Source organism: Vombatus ursinus, unplaced genomic scaffold (assembly GCF_900497805.2).
Source record: "Vombatus ursinus unplaced genomic scaffold, bare-nosed wombat genome assembly UNPS02014785.1, whole genome shotgun sequence".
In the NCBI taxonomy this organism is placed as follows: domain Eukaryota; kingdom Metazoa; phylum Chordata; class Mammalia; order Diprotodontia; family Vombatidae; genus Vombatus; species Vombatus ursinus.
The window spans coordinates 6533757-6556989 of NW_020954563.1; the positions used below are offsets into that span (position 1 = coordinate 6533757).

At 41.3% G+C, this 23233-nt stretch overlaps 1 protein-coding gene across 1 annotated transcript in view; it reads right to left on the reverse strand.

The window, feature by feature from the left end:
- The window catches only part of PTPRT (protein tyrosine phosphatase, receptor type T), an 885105-nt gene that overhangs the window by 35598 nt on the left and 826274 nt on the right, over nucleotides 1-23233 (reverse strand). Inside the window, exons 18-22 of the mRNA XM_027867127.1 lie at nucleotides 20282-20318; nucleotides 11820-11917; nucleotides 10869-10985; nucleotides 7201-7355; nucleotides 3069-3204 (exon numbers count right to left, since the gene is read on the reverse strand). Of these exons, the coding sequence (XP_027722928.1) occupies nucleotides 3069-3204; nucleotides 7201-7355; nucleotides 10869-10985; nucleotides 11820-11917; nucleotides 20282-20318 (543 nt within the window). The remainder of the gene's footprint in view (nucleotides 1-3068; nucleotides 3205-7200; nucleotides 7356-10868; nucleotides 10986-11819; nucleotides 11918-20281; nucleotides 20319-23233) is intronic.

The window sequence follows — 23233 nt, forward strand, 5'->3', positions numbered from 1 at the left end:
GGAGGAGGCAAAGGAGTCTACACTGGGAAATGCAAGTGATATAGAAACAAAAATTATCAATACTTTTTTATTTTAAAATTTAAAAAAATAGTAAGTTCAAGTAGCTTTGTCCCCACAAAAATTGAACTCCAGGTAAAGTTCTCCCTGGTGTGGCCTTGGATTGTACCCTCCCTTAAACCCCATATCATTTCTACTGCTTGCCTCTGACAGGAAAAGGGGTATATCTTTGGAGGAGGGGTTTGAACCGAAGTTCATGTTTTCCTAACTTCAAAGCCAGCCCTCCATCTCCTACACCATACTCCCTCTCTGTTCCTCAGATACAACATGGATTTATTCATACTCGAATTACTTAACCTGCAGGACTTTTGCAAACTTTGAAGTGTTAAGGAAACATAAGTTAATAGGTGGTGGAGTAGGACTCTAGGTAGTGCAGTGGATAGAGCACCAGGACTGGACTCAGGAAGACATGAGTTCAAATCTGGCCTCGCTAGTTATGTGACCCTGGGCATGTCACTTAACCTTGTTTGCCTCAGTTCCTCACCTGTAAAATGAGCTGGAGAAAGGAATGGCAAGCCAGTCGAGTATCTTTGTCCCAAATGGGGTTGTGAAGAGTTGGACATGACTAAAATGACTGAATAACAACAAAATAAAGGAGTGGGACTGGACCTTTGGGGACATTGGTTTTAACCTTATCCTCTCATTTTAAAGTTGAAGAAACTGAGCCCCAGAGAAGTGAAATGACTTCTAAGTTATTTAACTGTTAAAAAGGAAGGTGGAGATTCAAACTCAGGTTGTCTGATTTTATATCCAATTCTCCTTTCACTATACCAGACTTGTTATTCTCCTACTACCTATTCTGATCCATAATGAATTTTCCTAAAACTGGCTCAGAAGGATAGGATCTTGGCAAGTTTCCAAATGGATTGTAGCATAAGGAAATTTTTCTCCTCAACATGTTTCCTAATGGTTTGGGGTGGGACTGAGAACTCCTTCAGTTAGGGTCAGCATTGAATTTCATGTTTCAGACCCCAAACCTGGGTGGCCCTGTCTAAGAGACCAAGAAGGGTTGATGTGTTAACATTTATGGGAACAGCATTCTGATGAGTTAAGGTGCTCAGCCTGGTCCTGCCTAGGAATGGGTGGGAGAAGTCTAGAGTGAAGACAAAAGTAGTGATGGATAAGATGATCTCTCACATTGTAATTCCCTGGCAATGCATATGGGAAAAGCTGGTATATGTCCAAGAACTCCAAGCATTCACACGCCAACAGTCAAAGCAAGACCATTTTGTTCTCTCAGAAGTCAGTCTGAATTCTACTCTCACAGAGCTTTATCTACTCTACAATGTAATTATGTGTCCCTGCCAGGACTTTTTAATTTTGCCATGAAAATTAGAGGTCAAGGGAGTGTGATGCTTTATCATCACCTTCTCACAGATCTGGAGAAGTCAACTTAGCTGACACTCCATCACTCATGGTGCAAAAAGGCTCCAGGGAAAAAGCATTTTCTTATGCTGAGCTTATCTTGAGGACCCTTTTCCTATTTGGACTCTAGACCCCCTAAGTTTTCATCACGTCTACTTCTACTGTACATCCCCTTGTTGGCATTAAATAGACTTGGTTTACTCTGATTAATAGCTAGGTATTGTCTCGACCACTGTAACTAATCAGTGATTCAACATATGTTGCTCCTGGGAAGCTAATGAATGCAATCTTCATGGAGAGCTACTGGGATCTTTGGATGAAGAGGCATAAGAGGCTACATCATAAATCAGCAGTTCACATTTTTAACACCCTAGAATCAGAGAATCATAACTCTAGAGATGAAAGGACACTGGATCTCATTTAGTCCAACTTGCTCTTTTTATAGCTGAGGAAACTGAGTCACTGAGGGGTCATGACTTGTCCAAGATCATGCAGGTAGTGAATGGCAGAGCTGGGATTTGGACCCAAGCCCTCTGTCTTAATTCAGTATGCTTTCTTCTGTACCACTTTGCCTTAAATTACTTTGGAAAAACTAATTTGTCAATGTGTACCAGATGGAGCAGAGAAAGGGGGACAAGATGGGCTAGGACATCACCTAGGAAAATATTGTAGCTGATGAGTTGAGAGGTAATAAGACCTGCACTATGAGAAGTAGCAGTGGGAACCAAGAAGAGGGTATGGATGAGAGAGATATTGGGAAGGCAAATGAGATTTCTCCCAAAGCTAAGCTTCTCCTTAGAAGTGAGTGAGGCACTTTGGGAAACTGTATTCCTTTCTGCTTTGCCAGCAGGGTAGTGCTTTTCCACTATATGCTACTGTTTGAAGGTGAAGCTTACCTTTGGTGGGGACCTTGCTTTGAGGTATTCCAGGGATGGATTGGTTATATTCTCTTGCCCTCTTGGTGAGAGGTGAGATGGGGCCCACCTCGTGCTAGTCCATTGAGCTATGCTTATGGGACCCAACCCCAGGATTCCTTCAGTAAATTATAACAGCAAACACATATAACATTTCAAAGTCTGCAAAGCACTTGACAAATATTGTTATGTAACTCTCACAACAAACCTGGGAGGTAGGTGCTATTCTTATCCCCAAATTACAGATGAGGAAACTGAGGCATAGAGGGATTAAGTGACTGGCCCAGGGCCATCAGTACTGTACTTGAGACAGGATTTGAATTCAGGTCTTCCTGATTCCAGGCCCAGTGCTCTAACTACCGTATCACCTAGCTGCTCTAGTAGTTTAGTCATCCTCATTAAGCTTCCCTAGACTGAGTGGGTTTCTACTCTTCTAGGCCATTTGGGCATCTCATTTTCAGAAATAGAAACTGAGGCTCAGAAAGGTATATGACTTGTGTAAGAATACACTATGCATGAGTAACCGTGTTGGGACCAGACCCTAGGTCTCCTGACTCTCAATCTTGGCTACAACAGTCTGCTGGCTCCCAGTGAGTTCAGAAAGATTCTTCAGCTTTTTGGAAGAATCATCATTTCTGAATGTTAATTTTACCCCGTTCTGGGAATTTCTTGGCCAGAGACTAAGAATGAACTATATATCTAGATTTTTCATCTCCAGTAGGGACCACTTACCTCTGTTTGCACTAGATTGACCCTTTGGGATCGGAGCTCTCGCACACAATTGAATATGTCCACCACGCCTTCATTTTCTGCCATGTCAAGCATGATATCAATGGCGATGAAACAACCTGTCCTCCCTGCTCCAGCACTGGAAGAAAAGATGCATTTGGCATTACTAGACATCACAGAACACAAGCTCCTTGAGGGCAGGGTCATTTGAATCTTCATATGTCTAGTGCCTAGCACAGTGTCTGGTCTCGTAGGCATTTAGTAAATGCTCATTGATGAGTTAATTAATTGTACACTGAGCCTTCTGGCTACAATAGCACAAGTGCAGAACTACTTGTATAGTATTCAAATAAGAGAAAAATGGAGAGAAAGATGGAAAGAGAGAAGAGAGAAAGAACAGTAGAGAAAGAGGGGAGAAAGAATGAGGGATGGATATGGACAGAGAAGGATGGAACAAAAGCCAGTTATGTTTGATGACAGAAGGAAGGTATTCCATGGTAGCCAGACTTTGGCCCCCATCCCTTCCATTGTTTGTTAGTGACCTTGAAAAAGTACACCTCATTTTCTATCAGTAAAATGCCAATGCTAAATGGTCAGAGAATCTTAGCCAAGATGCTTAGCCAGAAACAGGATAAGTTTAACCTAGTCTTTCTGACACTCAGTATACAAGCCAAGTGAGTGCTAAACACAAAATGTCAGAGTCTAAGTGACACCCTACTGCCCACAATAGGGACTTCTCAGACCTAAGTGTGATTTTAAAGAACATTATGTTGATGAGTTAATTGCACTGAACTATGGATACAAGGAACCCATTTCCCACAAGTCAATGTGGTTATAAACATGAAAGGCATCTGGACAGCAGGGGAGAAGGTTAAGTATATTTTCATGTTAGCTAAATTTTGGTCCACATATCACTTGCTTCTCTTAGGAAAACAGCTCCCATCTACAGTGTGAAAATGAATAAACACAGAAAGGATGGGTAAAGAAAAGAGAAGAAATATAAGCTGGTCATAAAGCCAAGGAGTATAAAAATCCAGAAATACTGCCCAATGGGGACATTTCAATGATCTTGAACCAATAGAATTTTGTCAAAAACCAACATACAGAAAATATATTTTTCATTTGCTGTGAAACTTCATTGTTGGAAATGAGTGGGATTGGGCCTGTCTCTTCTGCAATATGGGAAGCCCACCCTCCCATGGGGGCTCACTGAGTTGTAGCTTACCTACCAGGGAGGAAGAACCATCTAGTTCTTCCCATGAGTCTCCTCAAAACACTCTACAACTATTTACTTAGAACTGAAAAATATGGTGTGGTGGCTGAGGTAACATCTTCAAAGCTATGTGAAGGAGGATGTTAGTATTACTATCCACATCTTTTAGAAAGGCAGAAGGAAAATCTATCTCAAACAAAGTCTTTGTTAATGACACATGTACTAAATAGTCCCCATTACAGATGTACCAATTGTGAGAGAAGAGAAAAAAACAAACAAAAAACCAAACAAACCAGGCACCCGGAATTGGTTGAGTCAACAAGTACAGGTGAGACAGGTGATTACAAATAACTCAGATTTATGTGACACTTTAAATTTTGCAAAGGGACTTTTCTTCACAACCCTGAGAGATGAAGAAATGAATGTTCAGAGAAGGTAAGGATTTGCCCAAGGTCACAAAGTTAGGAAGTTCCGTAGGCAGAATTCAAACTCAGGTCTACTGTCTCCAGGTCCAGCACGTGTTTAACACCAGCTCTCTGAAAACCATGTATTCATGACATACTTTTAAGTTTAATCTGCATTATCCACATTTTCTCCACACTTTCTTAAGTCTAGACAGTCAACAAAATGCTAACTCAAGCTCTGATTTATAGCATTTGCTAATTTCTGAGGTGTAAAAGCTTACACTGAAAGTTGAGCAATCAGCTTGAGAGCTGGTATGAACTGGCCCCAGCACATTCTTGACTTAGTGCCTGAGATGTCACCTTGGGAGGACAGAGAACCCTAAGTGGGGTAATCTTAGTGCCTCCATTTAGCTATGAGGAACAGGAAGGATTAGGGGATCTAGCCTAGGTTGTTTAAAGGTTGGTTAGGTTGTTTAAAGAAGCAGCTGGGTATGAATCATGAGCCCCTAGATTAGGGGCCTGAACATGTATCCTTAAAGTTCTCTCTGTCCTCTCTTCCAAGAAACTATACCCAGGGAAGGAAGTGCTACGTTAGGTATTATCCTAATTTATCTGATCGAGTTTTGTGCAAAGAGAAGGTATGGTATAGAACAAAGAACACTAGATCAGGAGATGGGATTCCAGTCCTGGTTCCACCACTAACTTGGTGTGTGACTGGGGAAAGGTTTAAGCTTCCCTTCTCTGGGCCTCAACTTCCTTACCTGCAAAATAAGGTGACTTGACTAAATGATGTCTAAAGTAATTTCAAGCTCAGATATTCTATGACTATAACTTTGGATTGGTCCAAAAACTCTTCTCCTCTTTGCTTGACTGGTGTGGACATAACTGGGAAATGCTGAGATATTTTAGTCTCTGTAGGGGTGATTCTCAGGTTTTCAGATCGTAACCAGATCATTCTGAAGCACAGGCAACATCATCTATTAAGTACCTACTATGTGCCAGGCAAATAGTAAAGCATGAGGATACAAAAAAAGGCAAGAGACAATCCGAACTCTCAAGGAGTTCCAGGTATAAGAGGGGAGACAATATGCAAACAAGTGTGTACAAATAAGAAATATACAGGATAATTGGGGAGAGTTTTAGAGAGAAAGCAATAAGATTAAGGAAGACTTGGAAAAGCTACTTGCAGAAGGCAGAATTTTATCTGAGACTTGCAGTGAGCCAGGAAACAAAAGCAAGGAGGGACAGAGGCATGAGGGACAACCAGTGAGAATGATGAGAGACGGAATCTCCTGGGTGAGGAACAGCAAGCGGGCTGGTGTCACTAGATTGCAGAATACAGGGTGGGGTGAAGTAAGGAGGAAGATCAGTAAATTGTAACTGAGGAGTCTGTGCTTTAGGCTTACATTTTAGGCTTACCCTCTAGTGATCAAATGGACCAACATATATCAAGCTAAGAAGATGCCAAGTAAACATCACTTAGAGCTCCAAAAATTGGCTGAAGGTAGGGGTTCTCAGCCTTTGTGGGAGTCATGAATGCCTTTGACAATCTGGTGAAATTTACGAACTTCTCAGAATAAATTTTTTGGAGGCCGTTGGGGTTAAGTGACTTGCCCAGAGTCACACAGCTAGTAAATGTCTGAGACCAGATTTGAACTCAGGTCCTCCTGACTCCAGGACCAGTGCTCTATTCACTGTGCCACCTGGCTGCCCTCTCAATAAAGTTTTTAAATGTATAAAATGAAATATAAAGGATTACAAAAGAAACCCAAAGCTAGTGAAATAAAGATGTATTTTTTTCCTTCTCAAATTCACAGATTCCATGAAATCTTTCAGTGGACCCTCAGGGGTCTGTGGAACCCATACTGCCAACCTCTTTCTTAAGGGAAGGCTTGCTATGTCTTTTCTATGTGATCTCCCTGAAAGGAGAACAGAAGAAAGGCAGTGTATACCATAGCATCATAGTACCTGAGAGTTGGAAGGGGCTTGGATGCCATAGTCTGACACTAGTACAGAAGAGCTTGTAGAAAGTTAGTGCTGGAGGGACATTATTATATGTAGACCTTCTAGTCCAATCTCCTCATTTAAAGAGAGGAAACTCAACCCTAGAAAGAGGAGGTGACTTGCTCAAGGTCAAAGAGCTAGGTAGTGGCAGGGCTGGTACTTCTGATACCCAGTTCAGTCAGTATTCTCTGAAGAGAGAAGGAAAGTAACAAGCATTTATTAAGAGTCTATTGTATGCCAGGTGCTGTGCTAAGCACTTTACTGACATCATCTCATTAGATCCTCACAACAACCCTGGGAGGTAGGTACTATTAATACCCCCATTTTACAGATGAGGAAACTGAGGCAGACAGAGGTTAACAGTGCTAAAAAATGTCTGAGGCCAGATTTGATCTTGGGTCTTCCTGACTCCAGGACCAGAGTTCTATTACCATGCTACCTAGCTCTCCCTTAATCAGTGGAAAAGGAGACAAAGAAGGCAGGTGAGAAGCCAGTCAACTGCCTGAGCACATACCTGCAGTGGACCACTATGGGCCCTGCCTCGGGAGGGTTGAGGAATTTCACCTGCCGGACAAAGCCCAGTAGACCTGTGGCATAGCACGGAACCCCATGGTCAGGCCAGCTGGTGAAATGGAACAGCCGGATTTCACGGATCTCATGGTAGCCTTTCTGAGGAGAAAACACAACCTGTGTCTTCTTTCATTCACCACAAGACACATCGTTGTTCCCTCCCTTCCCCCTTCTAGCTGCTCCTGCCAAGAGACTATGATGGAAAATCCACTGGTCAGGTCAGAGCTGACTCTAAAAAATGACAATAATAACAATAAAATTAATAATAATGATGATGATAAAACAACAAACATTTATATAGCACTATGTGTCAGGCACTGTGCTAAGCATTTTACAGTTATTTCATTTGAGCCTCACAACAACCCCGGGAGGTAGGTGCTAATAGTATTTCCATTTGACAGATGAGGAAACTGAGGCAGACAGAAGTGACTTGCCCAGGGTCACACAGTCAGTAAGTATATGAAGCCAGATTTGAACTCAGGCCTTCCTGACTCCAGGCCTGGCACTCTATCCACTGCACCACCTAGCTGTCTCACTTCATGTTTTCTTAGCGAATGTCTTCAGAGGATGAACTAACCACTACTTCAGAAGCTGTAATACTAATTGTTATTATAGTTGCCCATATTTATGTTGAACTTTAGAGTTTACAAAATGCTTCCTTTATTACAGCCTTACTAAATGGACAGATTTACATACAGCCAGTACTATCTCTAATTTATAAAGGATGAAACTGAGGCAGAATGAAAGGTTAAGTGACTTGTCCAAGAATATAAAAGCAGTTAATATAATAGAATATAAAAGGCAGGATTCAAGCTCAGATCACTTGATTCCAAAATCTGGCATTCTCTAATTCATCCTTCCATCCTATAAGCATATAAGTGCCTATTTTTGCCAGGTACTATTCTAGGAGTTTACCTTCTATTGGGGAAAAACATGTGCACAGATTAATAAACATTAAAAACATGCAAGTAAACACAAAACAAAGAGGAACAGCACACACATATACATACACATATATACATATATACATACACACACATATATATACATGCACACATATGTATGTTTTTGGACATGGCTAATACAGAAATTTGTTTTGCTTGATTATACATATTTGTAATGGGTTTTTGTTTTTCTTGCTCTTTACAATGGGGGAGGGGAAAGTGGGAGGGAAAGTATTAGAGCTGAAAATAAAATGAAATTGAGAAAATAAAAATAAAATAAATGTCAAAATCATTAGAATGACAACAAAAAGAAAAATAACAAGATTCAAAAGATCCAATTATTTTCCTGAGACCCACAAATAATAAAGCACCAGCAAGGAAGGACTTCGAAATTCTCAGTCATCTGCCTGAGTCACAACCACCCACAGAATGAGGATTTTCAGCCCCAGCTCAACTCCCAGAATCCCAGAAACCTCAGGTTTGGAAAGAACCTTAAAAGTCATTGATTCCAATCTCTACCTAGAGTGAGAATCTCCTCTTTGTCATCTTTGACATGTGGTTGTCTGACTTTCCCTTAAAGACCCTCTGTGATAGAGAATACACTGCTCCCAAGGCAGCCCATTCTGCTGCTGGACAGCTCTAATGGTTATAAAGATTTTTCTTCCATTAAGTCAAAATCTTCCTTTCTGCAGCTTCTACCTAGTGCTCCTAGTTCTGCTCTCTGGGACCACATGTAGAAAGGCTAATTTCTTCTTCTATGTGACAGTTCCTTTGTTTACAACAATTAGGTTCCCCCCAATTCTACTCTTTTCTAGGTGAAGCATTTCCATTTTCTTTAACTGATCCTGCTTTGACATGGTTTCCAGTCCTCTCCCTCCCCATTACCCTTATCTTGATGTCTTAGCTTGTCAATGCTCTTCCTATGGTGTGGTGCTCAGGACTGAATATTGGGGCTGATGAGGGCAGAGAATAGCTGGTCTGTCATTCCCTTGTGTTAGCCCAGGACTTCTTAACTCTGTGTGTGTGTGTGTGTGTGTGTGTGTGTACCATGGACTGACCCTGCTGGCAGTTTGGTGAAACCTATGGACCCCCTCTCTGAATAATGTTTTTAAGTGCACAAATAAAATATACAGGATTATAAAGGAAAACAATTATAATGAAATACAAAATATCAAATTATTAAAGGAAAAAAAACCAAGTTCATGAATCCCAGGTTAACAGCCTCTGCTCTAGGGTCCTCATAGACTTCATGCAGCCCAAGGTAACATTGTTGTTCCGTTGTTACAGACACTTCATGACCCCATTTAGGGTTTTCTTTGCAGAGATACTGCAGTCATTTGCCATTTCCTTCTCCAGCTCATTTTACAGATGAGGAAACTGGGGCAAACAGGGTTAAGTGACTTGCTCAGGGTCACACAGCTACGAAGCGTCTGAGACTGGATTTGAACTCAGGTCTTCCTGACTCCAGGCCCAGGGCTCTATCTACTGTGCCAACTAGCTGCCCCCACCAAGGTATTAAGTTTTGCTATCATGTCATGGGTGACTGATGTTGAGCTTGCAATCTATTCAGCAGTTGGTGGTTAGTACCCCCAGACAACTTGCTATTCAGGGATCCTGCTATACGTCTTGACACTTCACCTCATCACCCTCTCCCCCATCTCCTCCCAGGGAAAGCACTTTATGCACAAGACCTCTAGGATATGACTTTCAGGAATCACTCCCCTGCCTGCAGCTCCCTGCTAGAGCTAATACACTTAGCTTTGGAACTTTGCACCCTGGTGCTGAGATGTTCTGACTAGTGAGTAAGCAAGTGCAAACTTAAGCGTAGTATAGCTAGCCAGGCATAGACCATGCTTTCCATCCATCCACACCAGACATCTTGCCATCTGCTCTCCTATAGGAGGACAGCTTCCCCCAATTCTATCTCTTACTCTGAGAACAGTAATCAAATTACTACTGCTATTATTTCTGGATAACATATAAGGTCACCTGCCCAATTGTTCCACTCACCACTTCCCTGATTCTCAGAAATCAAAACTCCCTCCTGGTAACTACATATAAGGATGTGTATTATTTCCCCATTGGAATGTTAGCTACTGGAGGACAGGCATTGCCTTGCTTGTGTGTTCCCAGCCACTAGCACAGTGCTTGCTTGGCACATAAGAGGCACTTAAGAAATGTTTTTTTCATTCATTCCTTCATCCATCTTTCCATTCCCTCCTCTTTGATCCTGCCCCTGTCTTTCTCTCTATTTGAAATGTTCTCCCTTCTTAGGAGAGAGACCACCTTTCCCCCAATCATTATTGTCTTCTTCACAGTTCACAATGGCCCTTTCCTTTTTAACTCAGGCAAGATAAATTTCCAAGTCCAAATGCTAAAGTCAGACAGTTTAGATGAAGCTTACAGCAAAGACAAAATGAAGTCACATGGAGCTATATCAACACACATACACACACACATACAGTGAAATATACACATATTCAGCAAACTGGTCTTGCTCAGATGCATATAGAGGAGTAAAAAGAAATAGATGGGGAGATGGGAAGAAGTAGCTTGTTTCCATAGCTAAAAATCATACATTTCTCCCTGTTCCCATCTTATGTATTTTGGCAAGTTCTCTCATTTCCCAAATGAAGCTTCATGATTAACATCCAAAGGATAGGCTTACCTTTTGAACGGTAAATGTGCGTATGACATACTCAGCTAGCGGCTCTGTTTCAATTAATGAGACTTTAATATCTCCATAAACTTCTGTGTCATCTGGCCAATACCTAACACACTTCACCTGCAGCAAAAGGAGAGAGAATAGAAAGTAGGAAGGGTAGAACTCAGCTTGTGGAAATGAGAACCAACCTTACCATGAGCTTTCATTTTTTATAAACACAAGTGGGACTTAATAGGGATTTCAAGCTAAATGTACCTAGCTGACCTGGGTCAGTGGGTGGCCGCCATGCTATGTGTGTCAGAAATGGTGTAACATAGATTCAAAGACATGAAAGGTTGAAAAAAGAGGCAGAGAATGAAGGGTAACACACAGACAGCCCGAGGGCTTCATGAGAACCCAGGTCAGAGTAAAAGAGCCAGAAGAAGGCCTTCAACACATTGGGAGGAAAATGAGATAATGAATCCATTCAAATATAGGAGGATGTCAATGTCAATGCCTTGGTTGGGCTGCCACCATGCCGGGCATGGCCAAGTTAACTCTACTGCCTAGAGGCAATGGAACAGTGTGAAACTTCAGTCAGTTTAAACAAGGTAAGTGCTATCACAGCAGTGCTAAAAAAGTTAAGAGTGGAAAGTGGAGGAAAATGGTTATGAGACTAGGAAGGTAAAATGATGGGGTGAAGAAGGCAGAGGCCCAGAGGGATGAGCTAGAGGTTGACATTAGGGTCTGGGAGGAGAAAGAATCTCAGACCCCCAAAGGTGAGCATACTGGGACCCAGTGGTATGGGGAGGGTGCTTCACTTCTTATGTAGGTATATTTTCTATAGGACTCACTTTTTGTAACATCCCTCTAAGGGCAGCTAACTTTTCATGAAGAAGATGGAGACCAAGAATGGAGTTTTACTTTCCTCAGATTTTTGTGGCTACTGGAGAAATCATTATCTGAACAGCTTACCCTTCCCACTTCCACGAGATTTGTCACCATCACGACACTGGCTGAATTCTCCTGCCAAATCATCCTCCAAAAGTCCTTGACAGTTTCTTGCATTGGACCTACCAAGGAAGAAAAAAAAAACATTAGAGCCTCAGGACCTCCAGGTGCAAGACAGCAGTTGGCCCCTTGTTCACGGTGCCTTAAGGTAGGACAGAGGACCAAGGAAAAGCCTGGCAAACAAAGATGATAATGGAGCTCAGGGTCTGTGTGCCCAAGTAGAAGGGTTGAACTCCTGACTGGGCTTGGCTGATAAGTTGCAGGGAGAGCCTGAGAAAGTCACCGAAGATTCAATTCTTATTTTGTACATCCATTATAGGAGAGGGCGAGGCATCCAGCTCCACAGTTACAGTTGGAGTTATCCCTATAGTACAGCAAATTGTCTTTTTATTCATGAGTGAGCATCTGTCAATATGTACGAAACACTGTCCTAGGCACTGGAGTTACAAAGAGACATCAAAAATAGTCCCAGCCTTCAAGAAGCTTACATTCTGAGGTGTGGGTGTCAAAGTGTGGTAGGAAAACAGCCTTTACACAGACCATAAAATCATCTATTTTGAGCTGGAAGGAATCTTCCAGGCCATTGAATCTAATCTCCTTATCTTCCAGATGAGGAAAATAAGGTACAGAGAGGTCAAGAGATTTGTCCAAGGTCATAGAGTTAGTAAGATTCAAATTCGTCTTCCTGACTAAATCCAGCAGTCTATCTGCTACAATACTGAGCTACTTCAACATTTCCATCCCTTCTTGAGCAGTGACTGAGGGAGATCTTGGGTGAGAAAGAAAATAGTTTTGGGTCACTGAAGCTTAAAAGAGGATCTGATGTTTTAATACATACAAATAGACCATACATGATTTACAGTCAAGGACTGGCTTTGAATTCCACCTTAGACACTTTTTGGCCTTGAGAGAGTCACTTAACCTCTTGAAACCTCAGTTTCCCCATTTATTAAGTGCGTATAAAAATAATACGTACCTCACAGTGTTGCTATTGTGATCAAATGAGATAATGTATGGAAAAGGCTTTGCAAACAGTTAAGTACCATGAAAAAAATGTCAGCTATTATTATTATGCATATACCTTGGGCTGTCCTTTTCTAAAAATCCCTCAGCCTTTGTCAAGGTAGCTTTGACATCCACCATAAGCTGATCTCATAGCTCACATTTCCAAAGCCCTTTCTTTTTTCAAAAAGAGCTCGGTGAGGTTGGTTGTGCAGCGTTGTTGTTCCCAACAAGTTGAAGTTGCTGGAGTGCCAAGGTCACATGGTTAGAGGGTGGCAGAGCCAAGATATTACAGTTTGGAGTTGGAAGGGTACTGGCACTAGAGTTAGAGGATCTGGCTTCCCACCCTACCTATGATGCTTTCTATCTGTGCAGTAAGCAAGTCACCTACCCCTTCTGGGTCTCAGTTTCCTCATTTGTAAAATGAGGGGGCGTTGCACTAATGGACTATTCCAGAGGTCCCTTCCAGATCCAGGTCTATGACCTTCATTTCAAAAAGGGAATAAGTGAAAAGAACCAGGATCCAAACTCTGGTCTCCTTACTGTGCTCCACAAATCTGCTAATTCTTCCCAGGTTTCCTGACTCATTCTACTTTATATAGGCTTGGTGCAAATATGTCATGCATTTTCTTACTTGCCTAGACAGGATATGTCTGTGTGCCCTTAGGGGCAGGCGGAAAAAGGCACAGCACGATTTGCTCCAAAATTCTGGGCCACCTTAGAGATGGCCCTTTACCCAGGGGAATCTGTCAGCTCTGACATGCACAGCTGTCTTGACAACTGTGACCAGGATGGCAATCACAGATCTCAGTCCTTGTGTGCTCATGTGCAAAGCAGTCCATGAAACAATTGACTAAGAAATGCTGAAGCGGCCCTGCTTCCTGTCAGAGTATTTGGTTTTGAACCTGATCCCCCAAAGAGCTCTCTAGAATATTCTCAGGGAACTGGGACTTATTAACATTTGCTTGTGATGTTGCTTTGTTGCTCCGTTGACCTTGGTTACTCCTTGACCATCAGAGAATCATAGAATTGTGGAAAGTTGGATGTCAAAGGGGCCTTAGAAACCACCTGGAGCAGTAGTCTCCCAAATTTTTGGTCAATAAAACATTTTTACCACCTCCAGTATATGTAAAAAGTTATGTACGTGCTATAACCTGTATCAAATTGCTTGCCTTCTCAATGAAGGCAATGACGGGAGGAAGGGAAATGGAGAATTTGGAACTCAACAATTTTAAAAAACAAATGTTAAACATTTTTTTTATATGTAATGGAGAAAAAAGTAAAATATTAAATTAAAAAATAAAAATAAAGTTATATATATGAACTACTATACTTATAATTATGTGCATTATAAAATTTATTCAAAAATAGAAATTTAAAAAAGGTATGGGATAAAGATGAAATAATAATTGATTCTAGAGACAATGAGGAGTCACTGGAGTTTGCTGAGTGTCAGAGTGACATGGTCAGATCTGTGCTTTAGAAAAATCACTTTGGTAGCTGTGTGGAATGGATTGGAGAGGAAAGGAGCTAAAAGCCATTAGGAGGCCATTGAGATAGTCCAGATGCGAGGGCATGAAACTTGAACCAGGGTAGGGGCTGGGTGAGTGAAGAGGAGGGGGCAGGTGAGAGATATCTGGATGTAGAAATGAGTTTGGGCAATGGAATGAACACCTGGGGTGAGGGACAGGGAGGAGTTGAAGATGATACCAAGATTGCGGACCTGGGTTATTGGAACAATGGTGGTGTCCTCCCTAATAACGGGGAAGTTTGGGAAAGAGGTAGGTTTGGGAGGAGAGAGAACACAATTTTCCTGTTACTGTTGTCAACCAGACTGGAACCAGCCTCTAACCTGTGGGTGGCCAGAGCCAAACAAACAGAGCAGGCTAGAGACAGGAGTCAGGACACAAAACAGTTCAATTAATTTCAGAGTGAGAAAAATGATGTTTGCATTTGGAAACCCCACCCCCTAAGAAGGAGGGCTTAAGGCTGCTAAGGTTGGGGCCACTTATATACATGAAAGGGGTTGGCCCACAACCCCCATAACACAATCATTCTTAGAGCCTGAGATAGTTCTCATGGTTAGCATTTCTTGGAATAATACAGATGTTTTTGGGTCCCATGGGAAGTCATTGTCTCAAGTCTTGGAGGTCGTGCCCAACCTGTAGGGCATAGAACCAGAGTTCTGGGACTGGAACAGGAATGCAGTACCTGTCAGTGACAAGAAACAGGGATTGTGAATACATGATGAATGGCCCTGGGAAACAGGGGGAGTTAAATCCCTCAGTGAACATCTGGTGCTGGTCCAAGCAATACACTTTGCCAGAGAGTGGTATCATACTGAGTACAAAGGATTATTGTTATGCCAAGCTCAGGACACAGCCTGCTTGCTGGGCCTTGACCCTGGGAAACAGGGTATCTTCAAAATATTTTGACACTGTTGAGGGCATTACTATTCTTCCAGTGACCCAAAATCACATCCTAGGTGTCATTATCATATTCTACACATGGATCCTTTACTGTAGAAGCTGCTAAATCCTGTGTAATCGTAACTATGACTCCTTGATATTTGAATTGTTTCTTTCTGGCTCCTTGCAGTATTTTTTCCTTGATCTGAGAGTTCTGGAATTTGGTTATAATATTCCTGGGAGTTTTTATTTTGAGATTTCTTTCAGGAAATGATTGGTGGATTCTTTCAATTTGTATTTTACTCTCTGGTCTAGAATATCAGAGCAATTTTCCTTGATAATTTCTTGAAAGATTCTGTCCAGGCTCTTTTTTTGATCATGACTCTCAGGTAAATCCAATAATTCTCAAATTACCTCTCCTGGATCTATTTTCCAGGTCAGTTGTTTTTCCAATGTGGTATTTTACATTTTCTTCTATTTTTTCATTCTTTTGATTTTGTTTGATTGATTCTTGATGTCTCATGGAATTATTAACTTCTACTTGTCCAATTCTAATTTTTAAGGAATTATTTTCTTCAGTGGATTTTTGTATCTCCTTTTCCATTGGTCCAATTCTACTTTTCAAGGAGTTTTCTTTTTCCAAGCTGTTGACTCTTTTTTCATGATTCTCTTGCATAACTCTCATTTCTTTTCCCAATTTTTCTTCTACCTCTCTTATTTGATTTTTAAAATTCTTTTTGAGCTCTTCCATAAGGACTTTTTGGGCCTGATACCAATTCACATCTCTCTTTGAGGCTTCATATGCAGGCAGTTTGACATTGTTATCCTCTCTTGAGTTTGTGTTTTGGCCTTCCCTGTTGCCATAGTAGCTTTCTACAGTCAGGACTTTTTTGGCTCATTTTCCAGCCTATTCTATGACTTTTAAAGCTTTAAAGTTGAGCAATGTTCCTGGGGCACAGGGGGTTCTATCCCAAGCTCCTGGTGCCAGGGGCCAGGGAGCTGGTCACTGGCTTTCTGCAATGGGGCCTCCAGGGCCGGCAGCTAACCTGCTATACTGGTTTCACCCAGCCCAGTCTAGCCAGTTGTTCTAAGGCCTCTGGGCCTGCCAGGCCTGATCACTAGTCTGCTGCTTTGGGGTTGGAGGCCTCACAGCTGACCTGCTATGCCTGGCCTATTGAGCCAGCACCGAGGGGCCTTGGCTGCTGATCTGTGCTGTGGCTAAGAGAGTCCTGCTGGCTTGCCTGGAGACATCCTGTGCTGGGCTGCGCTCCCCTTTCACCCAAGTGAGTCAGACCTTTCCTGCAGTCCTACCAAGTTATCTTGGGCTGGAAAATTGTTTCATCTTGCCCTTTTGTGGGGCTTGCCACTCTAGAATTCATTTTGAGGTGTGATTTAAAGTTAGTTCAAGGGAAATTGGGGAGAGCTCAGGTGACTTCCTATCTTTTCTCCATCATCTTGGTTCTGCCTCTGCCCTAGGTGTCATTCTCAATTTCTTATTCTCTCTCATCCTTCATATCCAATCTGTTGATTGTACCTTTGTAACATCTCTGATATAGATTTCCTCCTTTTTTAGGACACTGCTGCCACCATGGGCCAGACCCCCATCACCTAATGCCTGAACTATTTTAATAGCCTGAAGTTTTCTCTTTCTATCTCAAGTCTTTCCTTATTCCAGTCCATCCTCTACTGGACTAATCTTCCCTAAGCTCAAGTCTGACCATATCACCTCTCCACCCCCTAACTGATAAATTCCAGTGGCTTCCTATTTCCTCTAGGATCAGATACAAAATACTGTTTGGCATTTAACAATCTTCATTACCTAGCCACATGTTAACTTCCTAGTATTCTTACATCTTGCATTCTTTCCCACATACTCTGCCATCCAATATTACTCGCCTCTTTTCTGTTCCTCAAACAAGACACTCAAGTTTTTGATTCTGTGCATTTTCACAGGCTGTCTTCCATGCTTGGAATTCTCTTCCTCCTCATCTCCATTTTCTGGCCTCCTTGGCTTCCTTCAAGTCCTAGCTAAAATCCCACTTCCTACAAGAAGCCTTTCCCAATCTCCCTTAATGCTCATGCCTTCACTTTGTTGATTATCTCCAATTTATCCCGTATTTATCTTGTTGATATGTAGTTGTTTGCATATTGTCTCTCCCATTAGACTACAAGTGCCCTGACAGTAGAGTCTGTTGTTGTTGTTTTTTTTTTTCTTTGAGTAACTAGTGTTTAGCACTGTGCCTGGCCCATAATAGGCATCGAGTAAATGCTTGTTGATTGATTCTGCAAAAGTAAAAGTAATAGGGGGAGGATTTTCCCAATTGATTCTGTTATACCTGCTGTGAGTATATTGGTAGAGATTTAATTACAACTGACCTAAGCAACCTACATCATACTCAAAAGCAGGGAGGATTGATAATTTGTAAATCTGAGAAAGTGAGCTGGGTAATGGAGTGTTGGAAGATGAGGTAGATGTGGTTATGTTGGAGACAAATCCCTTGATTGGTCATTACAGGCTTCCCACCTTTCTGATTGGTTGACCACACAATCCTTGAAGTCAGGCCACAGTGGAGGATGGGATATGCAGCCTCTACTTTGAAGACCTCTTATCTAGGCAAATCTCTTCATTTTTAAAGAGGAGGGAACTGAACGAAGTCCAGAGAGACAACACTAGTTTGTGGCAGAGCTTAGAGAGAAACCAGGACTTGTGGCTTCCTAGCCCATAGCCTTTTTCAGTATATCACTCTTTTACTTGTGCTCATGACTTTCAGCGTTTTTGGGGCTTTTTTTAAATTCTTTTCGGTGCCAATTTCTATTTCACACTCTTAAATTGCCCATGTTTTAGGTTCTTTATACTGAGCCTGTAGTTCAGAAAGAATCAAACCAATTTAGAGAACTTGAATCAGATTCAGAGCAAGAAGGGATCTTAATGGGTATCCAGCCCAACTACTTCATTTTATAGATGAGGAAACTGAGGCCAGAACAAGTTAAATGATTTGACCAAGGTCATACAAGTAGTAGTAAATGGCAGAGTCAGGTTTTGGACTCAATTCCTTTGACTGAAGAGCCAGGCTACTGCAATAGTTTAGGCATGTTTCCATGGTAATTTACTGCTGGCTACTAAGCTCATTCTTAGCTTGGATGCAACAAGCCAGGCTTCAAAGCATGCTAAGCCTAGAGGTACAGGTGTGGTGTATCAACAATAATTACCCTTTTTTTAATGAACACTCTTCACATTCAACACCATTCTTTATCCCTCATCCTTTATCTGAAATACTTCTGTCAGACTTCCCATCAGCTTCGCATTCCCTATCACCACAATGAGCTGCAAAGGTGATGTTGAATTTATGGTGTTTGGGGATACTGTTGTCTAATCTCTGCCACAAAGTCAGGTCCTAGTGATCTCCCCATCCTCTCCTACTTTTACAGTTAACATAACTCCTGTACACTCCAAAAGTTGATGGCCGCTGAATGGTGGTGAGGTTCTGCATCCCATCATGAACGAAGTCATGTATAAGTCTTAATATAAGAGTTGCATAAGATAAAGATAAAACACATAGGGAGAGATATTCCCTATTTATTATGCTTGCAGCTGAGAGCATTTCTGCATCAACCTTCCCTGTAGATCACAGAAGGTTGGAACTGGGGGACCTTAGAGATCATCTCATCTAAACTTTTCATTTTACAGATTCAGAACTATAGCCCAGAGAGTGAAATGACTCTCTCATGGTCATGCAATTAATAAGTAGAATGGAAGGGTTTCTGATGCCTTGTTCACTGACTTCTCCATTACACCAAACCACTTGTGTGTGTCTGAACAGGTGTCTGAACAGTAGGGTGGACTAAATATCCTCTAGACTGCTGTGATAGGGCCTTGATCATTCCCCATCCATTGACCTCTACACAAGTGACTCCCAGATCTCTATATGCAGCTTTGGTCTCTCTCTTGAGCTCTACTCCTACCTTTGGTTTTGAGCCACTCCCAAAGGTCTGGTCCCATAGGCATCTTTCACTCCACATGTATAAAAGAGAATTGATTATCTTTCTTCTAAAACCTTCAGTACTTCCTAACTTCCCCATTTCTATTGAAGGTGCTACCATGCTTTTTAAAAATTTATTTATTTTTTTTATTTTTAGGCAATTGGGGTTAAATGACTGCCCAGGGTCACACAGCTAGTAAGTGTCAAGTGTCTGGTCTAGGCTGGATTTGAATTCAGGTCCTCCTGACTTCAGGGCTGGTGCTCTATCCACTGCACCACCTAGCTGCCCCTGCTACCATGCTTTTAAGACATACAGATTAATAATCTCAGTGTCAACCTTGACTACTCATTCGCTCTCATCCCCAGTATCTGGTAAACTTCTAAGTCTTGTAAATTCAACTTCCACAAACTCTCTAGCAACTGTCTTCTCCTGCCTGCTCACACAGTCACCATCCTTGTTCAGGCCTTCATCTCTGTTGTAGTAGCCTCCTGATTGACCTCCCTACTTCTGGTCTCCTGTCTAAGCCATCTTTTACACAACTGCTACAGTGACCTGCTAAAGATCAGGTCTAACCACATTCTCCTCTGCTCAAAAACCCCCAGGACCTCTGGGGCAAAATAGAAAGTCCTCTGTTTCCATTTAAATTCCTTCACAATCTGGTTCCAGCCTACCTATGCAGGTTTGTTATACCTCTCTGCTCTTCATGTGCCCTATAGGGCAGACAAACCAACCTACATACTGCTCCCCACACATGGTGCTCCACAGTTGCTTTGCCTAGGGTACCCCCATGCTTGGAATGTACTCCCTCTTCACTTAACACCTTTCCAAGTTCTTGGCTCCCTTTAGAGCCCAGTTCAAGTGCTACCTTCTACATGAGATCTTTCCTGAGTGATAGAAAGAGACATGACTAGGCAGAATGGGTAGATGAGAATTTGTGATCCCTCATCTCCCTCTTCTCCTACAGTCATTCAGATGGAGCTCTGCCCTCACAGACCTTTTGGTCACCAAAAGAAGGTGAGGAAGGAATATACTTACCTTGAGTGGCAATGTAATGACGAGGTCGGTGATATCCCTACATAAGAGAAGAAGGAGAAATAGTCAATGGATATCATCCAGAGTTGGAGGAAACAGTACATTCTCTGGCTTTGAACATCAGTCCAACTGCTCCTTCCAGGTGTGGCTACTGGCACAGACAGCTTTAGAAGCACATGTACATTGTTGCCTGGCCTAAGCTACTCAGAAGGGAAATAGAGAAGAGAAAATGCTGGCTGCTGCACACAGGTCATTGAATCAATAATAATATGAATTTATTCAGTGCTTTACAAAGTCTTTTTTTCATGACAAGAAGGCTGGTAGGGTGGGTATTAACTCCATTTGACAGCGGAGGAAATTGAGGGCTAGTAAGAATCCTATATTTCAAAGCTACAGAGGATGGCAGAAGTCATCTTACCAGAGTAGTGAACTCTTCTCCAACATCCCTGACAGACGGTCATGTAGAAGCTATAATCTCCTGAAGCAGCACATTCCATTTTTGGACACATCTAATTAATAGGATTTTTACCCCTTTTGTTTAGTCATTTACAGTCATGTCCAATGCTTTATGACCTCATATTTGGGGTTTTCTTGGCATAGCTACTAGAGTGGTTTGCCATTTCCTTCTCCAGATAATTTTATAAATGTAGAAATAGGGGCAAACAGGGTTAAGTGACTTGCCCAGAGTCACACAGCTAGTGTCCAAGGCAGGATTTGAACTCAGGTCTTCCTGACTCCAGGCACAGTACTCTACCTCTGTGCCACCTACCTGCCTCTTTCCCCCTTAGATTGAACTAAAATATACCTCTCTCCAGTACAGAGGTTAAATAACTTATCTTGGGTCATGCACCATTTTCAGAGGAGATATTTAATCCAAGAGTCCATTAGTCTTTATATTAAGTCACAAATCCCAAGTATTTACAGAACACCTACTATATGGCCAGCCTGTACCAGGCTTCATGGAGGAGAAAGAGATGTCTAGGAGTAAAGTATTAAAATAGTCATTAATGAGCCAACATCCACTTGAAGAGAGGCCTCTAAAAGAGTGTTTCAGAGACCTATCTTTGGCCTTTGGCTTTTCAACACTGTTGCTAATGACCTAGATAAAAGCTTAGATGTCATTCAAATTTCCAAATTGCATGAAGCTAGAAGGGATAATTAACATGAAGGTTGAAAGAGTCAGGATACAAAAGGGTTTCAACCAGTTAATATGAAGGGTTGTCAAATAAGATGTAACAGGAATAAATACAAAGTTCTATGTTTGGGTTCAAGTAATCAACTTCACAAGTACAAAATGGTGGATGTACACCCAAACAATAATTCATGTATAAAATGTGTGGGAGTTGTTGGAGATGTAGAAGAAATTATTCGTAAGGTACGATTTGGACTAGACAACCTCTGAGATTCCTTCTAGATATGAATTTCTGTGATTCTTCAATCTGTAAAATGGGGATAATATATATACCCTATCCATTTCACAGCATGATTGTGGCAAAAGTGCATTGATAACTGTTATAAATGCTAGGGAAATTGAAATTATTTTTATTAAGATGGGGGGAAGAGTTTGACTAAATTTTGAGCTAGTGAATCAAAAGAGGATTTTATGGTACAGTATCCTATGTTCTTCCCCCCACCCCACCCCAAATTTATTTCAGCCTGGAAAGACTTACATGAACTGATGCAAAGTGAAGTGAGCAGAACCAGGAGAACATTGTATAGAATAACAGCAATATTCTACAATGATTAACTGTGAATGACTTAGCTATTCTCAATAAGTTACAAAGGACTCATGATGGAAAATGCTATTTACATCCACAGAAAGAATTGGTGGAGTCTAAATGCAGATTGAAGCATACTATTTTCCACTTTATTTTTTCATGGTTTTTTTTTCTTTTGGTCTGTTTCTTCTTTCACAATGCAACTAATATGGAAATATGTTTTACATGATATGCATATATATACAACCTACATCAAACTGCTTACCATATTAGGGAAGGGGGAGGTGAGGGAGGGAAGGTGAAAATTTGGAATTCAAAATTAAAGAAAAAATAATGTCAAAAATTGTCTTTATATGTAATCAGGAAAATAAAATACTAGAGTAAAATTATTTCAAAAATTGATGTCTTTGGTTTTATATCACATTCATTTTCAAACATTGGACCTTCCCTCTCCCCTGTCCGTTTTGCCTTCCTTTGTAACAAACACTTAAAAGGAAAAAAAAATTCAACAAAACCAAATAATTTACTATGTATGATAGCATATGGCATATTTCCCACCTACAGGGTTTCAATTTTGTGATGACAGGAAGGGAGTTTATTTTCTCTACCCTTATTCAGGGGCAAACTTTGTCATTATTATTATTAAGTATTTAGTTTTGTTACATTATTCTTTCTATTTACATTGTTGTAGTCACTAAGTATACTGTTTTCTAGGTTCTATTTAATCTGCCCTGCGTCAGTTCATTTAAGTGTTCTTATGTTCATCTAAATTCTTCCTATTTGCCATATCTTATGGTGCAGTGATATTCTATCAGGCAGTTAGGTGGCGCAGTGAGTAGAGTGCTGGGCCTGGAGTCAGGATGAGTCCAAATTTGACTTCAGACACTTACTAGTTGTGTGACCCTGGGCAAGTTGCTTAACTTCATTTGCTTCAATTATTCATCTATAAAATGAGCTGGAAAAGAAATGGCAAACCATTCTAGTATCTTTGCCAAGAAAACTCCAAATGGGGTCATAAAGAGTCAGACATGACTGAAAAATGACTAAACAATAACAAAGAACAAATATTCTGTTACATTCATGTACCATAATTTGATTGCCTTTGTCCAATCGATAGGCACGTATGCCGTTTCTAGGTCTTGTTACCAAAAAAGAAAAAATGGTGCTACGAACATTTTAGCGCATGTAGGACATTGCTCTCTCTCTCTCTCTCTCTCTCTCTCTCTCTCTCTCTCTC